This window comes from Ammospiza nelsoni, chromosome Z (assembly GCF_027579445.1).
Source record: "Ammospiza nelsoni isolate bAmmNel1 chromosome Z, bAmmNel1.pri, whole genome shotgun sequence".
NCBI classification, from domain to species: Eukaryota; Metazoa; Chordata; class Aves; order Passeriformes; family Passerellidae; genus Ammospiza; species Ammospiza nelsoni.
In genome coordinates this window covers 50,633,967-50,646,632 of record NC_080669.1, presented here as the reverse complement: position 1 = coordinate 50,646,632, position 12,666 = coordinate 50,633,967, and the positions used below count along the sequence as shown (strand labels likewise).

General features: G+C 35.7%; 1 protein-coding gene across 2 annotated transcripts in view; it reads left to right on the top strand.

Annotated features, from left to right (window-relative positions):
• Positions 1-12,223, top strand: part of SREK1 (splicing regulatory glutamic acid and lysine rich protein 1) — a 33,004-nt gene extending 20,781 nt beyond the window's left edge. For both annotated transcript variants that reach the window (XM_059492640.1, XM_059492641.1), the window contains 5 exons: positions 247-366; positions 2,665-3,186; positions 8,194-8,289; positions 8,757-8,892; positions 9,958-12,223. In XM_059492640.1, coding sequence (XP_059348623.1) covers positions 247-366; positions 2,665-3,186; positions 8,194-8,289; positions 8,757-8,892; positions 9,958-10,110 — 1,027 coding nt within the window. In that variant the 3' untranslated portion in view covers positions 10,111-12,223. The remainder of the gene's footprint in view (positions 1-246; positions 367-2,664; positions 3,187-8,193; positions 8,290-8,756; positions 8,893-9,957) is intronic.
• Positions 12,224-12,666: the final 443 nt, after the last annotated feature.

Here is a 12,666-nt window from a genome sequence, read left to right as displayed (position 1 = left end):
GATTATTACGAAACACTGGTATAACTTAAATGGCTTCAAAGCGCAGCATGTTACATATGGTGAAGCATAAAGTATCCATGTTTACAAAAACATTTGCTGACAGTATGTTATTACGGTGTCATTCTTGAAGGTGCCAGATAAGAATTTGTGGTGACACAACAAATGTATACTGTTGTGTTGTTGGTTGACTTAATTTGTTTGAAGTTTCCATATTAAATTATTTTTCTTCTGGTATTCTTCATTTAGAAGTAGATCTGGCAATAGATCTCTCTCAAGACACAAGGACAGACGCAGATCCCGAAGTCCTCTGAAAAAACGGTCTAGATCTACAGAAAGAAGGAAATCAAGAAGCCGTTCTCGTTCTCGGTGAGTTCTGTTCCACAACATGGTATTGTCAGCTCAAAATACAGTTTTTGAAAAAAAATAAAAATTAACAAACCTTTTAGGTTACCATAAAGAGTGGAACTTCATCTGTGGGACAACAAGACAGAAAGTAAATTTTAATACTGAGTATAGTGGTCTTGACTGTGATAGTTAACTATCTTTCTTGTAGCCTGTAGGGTGCCTCCAGGGGTTAAATGATCACGCTGAGGCACTTGAACTTCGATAGTCTCATCTACATTTGTACTGACATTGAAGCTGACTGAAAAGAAAATTTTGTCAGACTACAACCAATAATTAAGGAATATCCTGTGTAGCTTGTGAACCCACTAAAAAATTGATAGGGCTTGTTTGATATGTATCTGTTGAGAAGGTTGAATTCAGTCTGACCTTGATCCTGTATTGTGAGAACGTGTATAAAGTTCTTGTGCATAACCTTTTATTTTCATCTTTGACTTTTCTCATATTAACAGCAGGAACAAATGCATATGTTGATTGTATGACATATATATGTTTCAGGATGTGTGTATGTGTGTATTTATCTAGTTTATTAGTTTTTATGTCTCATAATCTAATTATTAGACTGTGACATTTAAACAAGATCATAGTGTAATTTTTGTAGGGATGAAGTAGTGAATTAAGCTCAAACCAAAAGTGCCTGTGTAAATAGCTTCATGAATAGAAGTCTTGGTGTGTTCTTGGTTTCATTTCTGTAATTCCCCTGATTTATTTAAAGGGAGATTTGTACTTAGGTTGTGCAGCTGCCTCTCGTTGTAGGAGGTAAGTTTTGTGGGCAAGAGAGCTGCAAATGTGTGGGCCTGTGTGGAAACAAAACTAGATTGCATAGCTGACTGAGTTTTATTATGGATCCTTTTTATTCTCTGTTTCTGCTTTCTGGAGCTTCTTGAGTCTGCTCACTGGAAGGGTGGAGTTCAGTGAAATCTCTTATAAATTAACTAGAAGACATTTCTTGGGAGGCTGTAATGCTGGTATTATCGGGACTCTGTGCTGTTTCATCTTTATGATGTTACATTCCATCTCTGAGACTTCTAATGAAGTACTTGACAGAACCTGATGGGAATCAAAGTTGTCAGTCTGTAGAGCATACAACAATCTGCTGTTAATTTGCAGTTGAGGAGGAGATACAGCCAAACATCACTTCAGTTGGAGGAAAGTTTGAGTGCTCTGGATCTTTCATGTGTGAAGGAGTCTCTTTTAGAGTCTGTAAAAATCTAGAATAGATACCAATATCAGGTAACTTCTGTCAGTCTGGTTCTTCTTGACACAATAAGGCATGCTAATCAATTTTTCCTCTACCTCTTTCTCCTGTTTCTCTCTCCGAACAATTGTTCTTTCATTATGTGTCTCTGTACTAGAGGGAAAAGATGTAGTCTTGCATTTTCAAAGTCCTGTACTAAAATGTTGTTATTAACCAACCAAAGTTGTTAGCTAATTAGTTTTTGTTTGACTTGATAACTTGAACATCAGATGGAATTTTCCTCACTATCCTTTTAATGAACATCTATCATACTTCCTGTCCCAAAGAAGCTATTTTCCTTTCTTCTGTTTTTACTGTATTAGCGTTTTTTAGTAATTCTCAGATTCCTAGTGACATTACAGATGGTTGAATTGTCTTGATTAATTTTTGATCTTACATTTGCCTTGTAAGGTAATCTGGTGACATTTTGTCCATGTTTTCTTTTTATTTCTATGTATTAAGTGGTGTTGGATTGCCAAGCAGTTAAAGGATATCTGTGTGAGAGAAAACTGTAGAATATGAAGACTTCTGTCACTTAGCTGTCATTATTCATTTGGCAATGATTAATCTGAAGGCCATTTTATGTGGATACATTTTTAGTAAAGAGTGGATTTACAGATTGTAGAGTTTGTCTCACTCCTGACAAAATACAGAAAATACATGTATGTATAATTATACATACATATATATATGTATGTATAATTATACATAACTGAGGTGAACGGACACATTCTCTCCAAAGTGATGATAGTAGCATCACTTGGAAGATAGTAGTTTGGTTTGGTTTTGGCTTCCACTCCTCCAGTTTGGATTCCAAATTTTTCCTAGCTGTATATAGCTGTTTATTTCCTAGCTATATATAGCTTTCTCTTACTGTGAACAGGGGTGAAAAATTAAAATATTGAAGAATTACTATTTTTTAACAGAGATGTGCACTTTATCTTGATGTATATTTAAAAGTTAGTTATAATTTTAATTGGAAAGTTCAAAGATGAATTAATGGGTTTGTGTTTGGCTTTTCACAGGGACAAGAAAAGAGACAAAGAAAAGATCAAAGAAAAAGAAAAGGCCAAAGAAAAAGAGAAAGACAGAGACCGAGACAAGGAGAAGGATAGGGATCGAGACAAAGATAGGGAAAGAGAGCGAGATAAAGAGAGAAATAGGGAGAAGGACAAGGAGAGAGATAAAGAGCGAAGCAAAGATAGAGAGAGAGCCCGAGACAAAGACAGGGACAGGGACAAGGATAAAGATAGGGACAAGGAAAAGGAAAAAGATAAAGAGAAGGAAAAAGACAAGGAAGAGGTAGATCATAACAAAGAAAAAGAAGATACTGAGAAAGAAGGAGAGAAGGACAGAGAGAAGATTAAGGACAAGGAGGGAGATAAGGACAAAGGAGGGGACAAAGAAAAGGACAGAGACAAAGAAAAGGATGGGGATAAGGAGAAGGAGCGAGAAAAAGAGAGAGATGATAAAAAGAAGAAAGATAAGAGATCCAGAACACCCCCAAGAAGCTATAGCTCTTCAAGAAGATCTCGTAGCTCCAGCAGGTTTGTTTAGAATTTTTCATGCTTGTTTTTTTTTTTTTTTTGACTTTTCAGATCAGTGAGACACCATCCTAACTTTTATGTATTGATGTCACCATAGCTCTTACTAAATAAATTTGTATTATTTCTGTTTTGTAGATTTTCCTTTCAAGTAACATCTGTTATAAGAAGCTCTATATGATGCCTGATATAACAGCGTTTCTTGTTGGGCTGCTGGTGCTTGACTTTTGCATAACCATATTGTATAAACTTTGCGGACAGTAATGAGATTATTTTTGTATGTGTATGTATGTTACAGACAGCCAAAAGTTCTGACCAGCATCACATGCATTGTCTTTGCCCTGATGAAAGTTTGAGTCGCTGTTACATAGTTCTTTCATTACTTACTTACTACAGCATTTTGGTCTGTAGATCTTGCAAACAGTTGTTTTCTAATACTGCCGCTCTTTGACTGGATGGCTGAACTGCAGGAAGCAAGCATGTAGGTTGGCTGGCTAGCCTTGGGAGAGACAGATACATTGTTTATCTGATGGCCAGGTGTAAGTTAAAAGTAACATTCCTTTACACTGCTGACAATAAGCAGGAAAACAAAGTTGATGTGGCGGTTGGTTTTGGCTCTGAGGGAAGCTTAACTAGCGGGAAGTCTTGGATAAATTTGTTACAGCAGAAGAAGGCTGTGAGATTATAAACAATCTCTGTAAGCAAGCTCAGGCATATTCTAAAAGCAGCTAAGTTAAGTTTAGAAGCATTGGTGGATTAAGTCCCCACTATTACATCAGAAATTAGGGAGTTCAGTAGTATTGTACCAGATTTAAACAGCAAACTATATCTGTAACCTTGAGAGAATGACATGCTGAACAAATTGGACAAGTTCTACCTATTGTAATAGTTTCACTAGACAAAAGCAGAGCTCCTCTAGTCCTCGAAATTCATTAGTTCAGGGTTCATGGAAGGCAAAAAAAGGGTGTAATGGTTTCTGAACATTGTGTTTGTGTCATGAGGTTTATGGCAAAATATTGTTTCTTCATTAAGCATATGCAGCTTCCTATTTAAATGAGTGGAAGACCCACATAGAGATACTTCTGTCAGCTTTGAAACCATTTGTTTCAATCCATAGGCCTCAGAGTTTTGAATTGGATGAATGCATAAAAATATGTAAGAGTTTCACAATATGTATCTTATATAGGAACCTTGGTGGAAAACCAGGCTCCACTGCCAAATAGTAGGTGTAGTTAGATGGGTGTTACCAAAAACTCATGTTCTGGTTTGCAATAATTTTGCTCCCCCTTAGGAATCTTACTAGTTAAGAAAGTGCTGTGGGAAGGCTCCAATGTCATGTACTTGAGTAAGGAATTCTTAAGAAAATTAATGTGTTTCTTCTAGTGCAGTCAAAGTATAAAACTTTTCTTTGATATAATACAGATATTGTTAAACAAGGGTAGTGTCTTTTTGAAGCTGGACACTTTTTATTATGGATTTACAGTTTTTTTTTTCAGATATAACTGTCCTTGGAGCATCAGTGCAGAGGCCAATACTGGTGAATGTTGTTATCAGGAGCTTAGACAGTGGGACAGAGTGCATCCTCTCTAGCTTTGCAAACAACAAAGAACCAGCTGTGCGGGGAGGCTGATCTGCCATTAGAGAAACTTTAGCAGATGGGAGAAATGGACTAATAGTCATCTCATGGACTTGAACAAAGAGAAAGGACAAGTCCTACACCCAGGCAGGAATAATGCCGTTGCACCAATATGGCATGGGGACTTGCTGGCTGCCAGGTCCTTGCAATCAAGGAAACCTGCAATGTTGTGAGTAGGTAAAGAGAGGTAATTCTTTCCCTCTCTCCTCTGGTAAGGACAGATTTAGAATCTTTTTCTGGGCTTCCCATTACAAGACACGTTCTGATGTACTGGAGTGAGTCCAGTGAAGGGCTGTGAAGCTGGTAAAGGACTTGGAGCTTCCTTCATACAGGGGAATACTGAGGAATCTGGGATTATTTAGCCTGGAAAAGAGAAAGCTGAGGAGCATCTCACCAATATATATGAATATCTGATAAGAGCATGAAGACAGCCAGCAGAGGACTGTGACAATTAAGAGGTGACAGGCACATATTGAGCTATGGGAAATAAAGGGGTTTTTTTTCTAGTGTTGAAATTATGGTTTTGCTTGGCAGACTGGAACCAGTTACCTTAAGGGATTGTCTATTCCAACCAAAAATCTGACTGGATATGGCCCTGAATAATGTACTCTGATTGACCCTCTTGTAAGGTGGGGAAGGGATCGTTTGGACTTAGTGATCTTCAGAGGCTTCTTCCAACCTCAGTAATGTCATTGCTCTCTGACAAGCAATTCTGAGTAGGTTGGGTTACATGAGGGGTGTTTGGTGGTGGACATTGCATAGTTGAAATGATTGCAGACCTTTCCAGTGAAGATCATTCAACAGATAGGTATTTCAGTTGCCTGAATTTCAGTACAGCAGTTGACTGCTGATCATGCAAAATGTGAAATATAAGTGTAAACATAAAATATTGGGCAAATAGTCAACTTTTTGGAGAAGAGATGAAGGTGGAATAGGACTTACAGGACCTTCTAAGAACTATATGACAGCTGACCTTGCTTTGCTGACTTGCTGTGGTCACAGGTACTGGAAATAAGATGGTTATTTGTGATTCCTGGCTGAAAAAAGAAAGACCCGGGGAAGTGAAATCAATTGGAAAAGGAGCTGTCTTACAGGCTAGCGGAGCCAGTAGCACCAGATGACATGCAGAATTTTATTTCCATTTATAATTAAGAGACACAGGATCACTATAAAAGTATTCAGAACTTGGTTTTCTTAAATTTTGCTGTTGGTATTGTGTAAGGCATTTAATTAAATGGGTGCACAAAAATCTTTATGTGCAAATGTAATAGAGATGGGATCAGATGCAGTGAGAGACGGTTATGATTCTTCAGCTTGAAATAAGAAGAGCAGAAACTGCAAATAAAACTAATTGAATAAGCAGTTTCTACTTCTGACACAATTGCTGAAGTACTTGATTTGCAGGTACGTATGCTAGAAAGCAAAATTAAGTGAGAATATATTCAGTATAGCTGAAGTAACAGCACTGAGAGAATAATCAATTTTCGGTGTCCTCAATTAAATAAAGGTGATGATCAATGTGGAGATGTTCAAAATGCATGTTAACTAGTGAACAGTAGTGAACAGCTGATTAGTGACTGAGATTTACTACATTAATTTGAGGCTATTTTATATTTTTAGTTTATTAAAGATAAGTTAAAAGCTTGCTGAACAAAATACTTTGGAAATCTTGTCCTGTGCAGCTTCAGGAGGTCACTCTATTGGTTTTGATTGAAAGAGAGTTAAATTTCTTCTAGCAGCTGGTACAGTGCTGGAGTTTTCCTTTTTCTCCTGCTTATTCTCCTCCCCTGGTGGGGTGGAGCTATGGAGGTTGATGGGCAAAGGGGGCAAAAGAAGGCAGAGAATGAGCAAATGCCACTCAGGATTTAGTTGTCATCTGGGGTTAAACCATGACAGTTCTTTTTTGACTTCTTTTGCTTCCTCACCAGTCTCTTCCTTGTTCAACTTTGTCGTGCTCTGCCAGGCTCTGTTTTGAGAGTTTAGGAAAGAACATGTTAGTAATTGCAAAAAAAAAAAAAAATTATACTAACTAATAATTATAATGGAGAGGACAGAGAGGGATAAAGTCCAAGAGAAGCAAGTGATGCACTACACAACCACTCACCCCTCACTGACCTTTGACCATGGGGTTGGCTCTCCTGGCCATGCTTCCTCACAGTGTCTTGCTGGCAGAGCATGGGAAACAATGTCCTTTATTTTAGGATAAGTAGCAACTAAAACATCAGTGTATTATCAACTTCATTCTCATATTGAATCCAAAACACAGCACTGTTCAGTTACTAGAAGGAGAGTTATCCTGGCTGAAATCAGGACAGTCACAGTAGATGCTATATGGAGTATCACTGTATGGATTGGTACTGTGATAGGTCAGAGTATCAGTCCATATTGTGATACTGACTGTAATTTAAGTGTCCTTTAGTTACTTATCTAATAAGTGTTGATTTCTTGCCTTTTCTAGATATTGAAGATTTAAATATTCACAAATTGCAAAAGCTATTTTGTTTAAAAATAAATGTGCTGTATCTAGAAGTTTTAAACTTTACTTTTTTTCTTTAGTTGTTCTTCCAGTCTGCTTTTCCTGCTTTACAAAGAGTTGACAGGAAAAAAGTAGTCTTATTTACTGGCCTCTGTGTTTATGTTAAATGAAGTTGTACTGATTCAGTCTTTTTGCTTTAATTTAACATGTTCCTCAGTATAAATGGCCAGTTATTTAATGGTTTGTTGTATTCAAGATCAGACTCCATAATGGCAACTTGAGAAACTCCATTTATCTATGTATAACAGTTGCTTTGTAAAACACTTCAAGCTCTTCCCTGTGTTACAGAATGATGACATTCTGTTTGCTAAGCAAGGACTACTAGAGAAACAATAGATTTTATTTATTCTGACTTTGACAACAGCTTGGGCTTCACGTTGCACTGTTTTCTTCCAAACCAACTAATTCTAGCTTATCCATTTACTGAAGTTGCAGTGATCTTCAGATTGTAATGTTACCTTCTGAATTTCATGTTGCTCAAGTTATACGTTTTGTCTTAATATGGCTCCTCATTTAATTGAGTTACGTTCCTGACTGAAGAAACTCTTAACTGATACAGTGTTACTGACTTCACTGTGTTTTCATTGTTATCAAGCATATAAGAATTTAAAAAAAAAAAAAATTAAAGGGTGAATCTTTTTTCCTACATTGGCCTTGCCTTTACCACTAAACTGAACCATACAATTTTTTTTTTGTTTGTACAGTTAATATTTTGTTGGTAATATAGACTGACAAATTCAGTAGATATGTTTAGATCATTGTAAGAACTTTCTCTTTTTATCTCCTTTGAATTTATTATCTTTGGGTTTTGATGATACTGAATTTCTTGGTCCCATAGAGAAAGGCGTAAGAGGAAGAGCAGAAGTCCCTCCAAATCTCCTAAAACATCAAAAACAGCAAAAAGAAAGTCTTCACGAACTCCTTCTCCAAGAAGGTCAGTTTGATGTAAACGCAGAAGTTAATGATTAGTAAAGATGGAAGAATTGGTATTAATTTCACTGTTTTACTGCCTCTGCACTAATGATTTCAGATTATTTCAGTTGGTCAGTATGATTCAGTTTTAATTTAAAACTAAGTCAAAATTTTAACCAATTTGAGCTCTTGTGTTCTTTCAGTGGCATAATTTCAAATCAATCAGCATTGCAGATTTCTTCAAATCAATAAAATTTCTTTCAGCTGGTACAGATTAAATTGCTTTTTGCTTTGCAGATACAGTGTGTGGTGGTCATATCATGTTTAGCTCTCCTCAGCCAAAAAAAATGCTGTATTCTTTGCAAAGGGATTTTTGGTTAAATTTTGGGAGGTTTTTTGAAAGTCCGTGCTGGGTGTTTAGTTTGCAGTCAAATGCTTTTTCTTGTAGTTGGATCAAATCCTAATTTGAATAAAAAATTTCTGAAACAGAAACAAGAAAGAAAAAAAAAGAGAAAGAGATACAAATAATGAAAGAAGAGAAAGAGAACGCTCTACTTCTAAGAAAAAAAGTAGTAAAGAAAAAGACGGAAAGGAGAAATCTGACAAAAGCACCACTACTTTGAAGGTAAGTTTGTGTGACCAAGTGATCAACAAAATGAAGTGGTATTGCAATGTACTGCAGTGAAGCCATTACTGAAATACTCTCTCCGCTTTTTCTCATTTTACTAATTTCTTCTCTTTCTTCTGTTCCTTACCAAATTAGTGCTGCTTGAGTTCACTATTAGCTAGTTGGCGTTAATAAGCCAGTTTAAGTGTACATATCTGATCTTCAGTTGACCTGTAGGAGTTCATCTGCTTGGGTTACAGAAACACCTTGTTTCTCTTTTGTGTTGTGTGCCCTATGTTAGGACTTGCTTGGCTTGCTACTTTGAGGAGCAGGCAGACTATTGACTAACAAGCAGTATTCAGGGGTGGCTTGACTGTGAAACTGAAAAGATTACTTCTAAAATAAACTCATTGAATTGGTCCTGGTCTGTGCATTGGATTCTCTAGCAGTAAAGTTGAAGAGTTGCGGAAGAGTGGTATAGGATTTCCCCTACAAAATAGAAAGTACTGCAATTAAGAAAAGAAATAGAAATATCTTCAGATTGTTTACTCTTAGTATTTAAATAGCAGCACACCTTTAAAGAGTAGTTAGTTGTGCTCAGAGTTACTCAGCTACTACAACACAGCTGGTTTAGGTGACTGTTCAAATGCTTGAGGAAGTATCTTACCCAAGAACTCTAAAAATGCATCAGATACCTGACAAAAAATGAGAGAAAAAATGCAGTCCCGTTCTACTGAAAAAATGTTAGTGAAATTTCTGGAACTGCTTCTCATACTTTCCATGATGCTGCTTGTTCTGTAACTTTATATATGAGTTTATTTTAGTTAATAAAGACAGATCATTCTGTGGCATAATTTCTTGGGTGATGGGTTGTTACAAGTGCCGAACTTCAGCCATATGAAAAGAAAGTGTATTTTAAAAAAAAGTGGTGGGGCAAAGAAGCTCACACCTCTATTTTAAAATTTGCAGACACAAGATACACATGTAAAAATTTAAACAATAAAATTAATGAGAGTTGGTTTAAGTTATAGCCTGTAATGCTAAGAATATTATTTTGTTGTCAAATAATTTTATCTTTGGTAGGACAAAGATAACAATAACGAAGATCAGAATTCAGAAACTGACAAGGAAGTAGACAACAGAGATACACAAAGGACAGATGAAGTCAAGCTACAACAGAACGGAAATTGTCAACCAAACGAAGAAAATCTCTCAATTAAAATGGAAAAGGTTTAAAGCAAAGAATGGACTTGTAATTCAACTAAGGAATGAAATCCAAAGCATTTTATTTCCCAGAACGAGGAAGAAAATGTCAAAGCAATCAACCTGAACGTGTTGATAGTACTAGTAGCTCCTCCAGTTCATGTGATAGCTTTGTTGTCTTCTTGCTGTATAGCAACAGGGCACCGACCAGTAGTTAATACCATGAAAAGGCAGATGCCATCAGAACTATTCATCTCTGAAAATCCATGCATTTCCATGATGGCTGTACTTGTAAAATGATTTATGTTAAGTTTTGCTATAAGCTGTTACAAATAACTAGAAACTGAAAGGTGTAAACCTGTACTTCCCAAAAAAAGCTGAAGATATGCATTGAAGGTTGTTTAAAATACTGCTTGTTGATGACTTTTGTATTGTTTTGCCCTGTAGGTTAAAAAATCCACAAAAACTTCAATGTGTGCTGTTTGATGTGCTTGAAAATGGTGCATAAATATACGCACTTCCTTTCCTTGTAAATGACAACTGTAGGGAAAGGGGGTTTAAGCATAAACATGGTTTTACTGTTCTTATGTTAAATACTCACAGATTAGTATGTTTTTCATTTGCTCACTGCTTGAGATTCTTAGGGTTTATTATTTGAAATAATTTCTTACTAATATCCCTGAAATTAATATTTCTTTAAAGTATTTGAGCAATGCATGTGCTTTTTCTGTTCCTAGAAGGAACATTGCCATGTTATAGATATTAGGTTAGCTTACAGGGTTATTTTGGGGTTGTTTTGTTGTTTTCTTTGTCCTTAGAGAAGTGAGCACATCTCTATGATTATACCAGAACTTATAGCTTTGTTTTGCAATGTACTGCAGTGTGTCTGTTCAGCTGAAAATAGTACAGGTGCCATTAAGAAAATTAATTTTTCCTTTTTGTTGAAAAAATATGGGAGCACAAGCAGAAGCTTTAGTGCCTTCTTAAAATGTGGTATTTTCTAGAAATGTATATGTGCTGTTACACATTTTTAGTTAAATCTTATATGATCTCTCTTGCTACTTTGCCACCACCATACTGTAGACGAAAATGCAAGTGACTTGCCAGAATGGTTGTTTGATTCACTTGTTAAAATAGTGAAGCTCCATTTTACTTTTATTTTTTATTCTTAGAAGAGATTTATAAATAAGAGAAAAGATGTAATTTGGGGACCACCACTGTACAAAAGTAGTAGCTGAATACAAAGTGTGCTCTGATCACCTGCATCAAAGAAAGCTCTTAAGACATATAACATACATTTGGATGGCCTTAATTGTTACCTCTCTGTTATTTTCGCTGATACCTGTTGGGCAATGTAAAAGGAATGTCATGCTAAGAAATGGGGGATAAATACTTTGAGGAAGAAGGTTCTAATTTCACAGGGCTTACATAGTAGATATTCTTTTATCATTTTTTGTGGAGAAAGCATGCAAGAAGAGAATGAGAAAACAAGTGGTTTTGTCTTGGCAAAACATAGCTTTTGTTCTTTGAAGTAATTTAATTGGTTATATGAGATTTCTGATAAGTTACACTTTAAAGATGTAATTATAGCTAAAATTGCATAGATTATTTTTACTACAACTTAATGCAATCAAATTATTAATTGCCTTACCTCATAGGAAGTGTTATTTCATTCAGTTAAAATAAAAAACTAAGTGTATTGGCTATTTGCTTTCTACTTATTTTACTTTTCCTTTGCATAGTTAGTTTTTGCAGTGGAAGGGAAGCATATTATAGGAATGAAAACTTTGCCCAACTCCTAAGGTAATGAAATCCAGTTTGATTGTGAAGCTGCTTAATCACTCATTTTCTATAAGATTTAATGTTCTTGCCACTGTGTACATTTAAGACAACAGAAAATGCTTTACCATGTAAAGTATAGAACAGCCATTTTTGTGATGTTTAAGCCACATGCTGTTGGCTGGTAAACAGCTAATTCTGATAAAAGAATAAAAAATTGTATGCTTACAGGAAGACTGTGAAAGATTGTGTCTTGCAACAACAGCTGTCTTATTTATGATGTGTAAGTAGCATAGAGCAAAGAGATTGTTTGTATACTTGTTATCTTTGGTACCATTTCACTAATAAAGTAAGTATTTTAGAGGGATGTTTCTGCTGGTACATATTTATTAAAGGATTATTTTTAGACCATCTGGATTTACTCATAGAGCTTCTTTCATTTTAAATGTGGATATTAGTGAAAACGTATGTGTATTATTTATGTTTTCTTTGAAAAGCTAAATTTCTCTGTTGGGAAGAACTAGAATTCTTTAAGTGTATCATGTTTTAGCTGGTATTAGTTTGGTTTCTTGAGTTTTTTAATCCTGAAATAGCATAATTCTGTGATGTATCAGTTATAAAATATTTAAAGGATTGTGTACGCTTAGCTGAGAAACATGCCTTTGGAAGTTAATATTTATGGATGGCAGCCTTAACTTACTAAGTAGCTTATCACCTGTGTGAGGCTGTATGCAGCACATTGTTATTTGTATATTAATTATGGTTCCCTTACAAAAGGTATCTTGGGGTTTTTAAGGTTTTTGTTCAGCT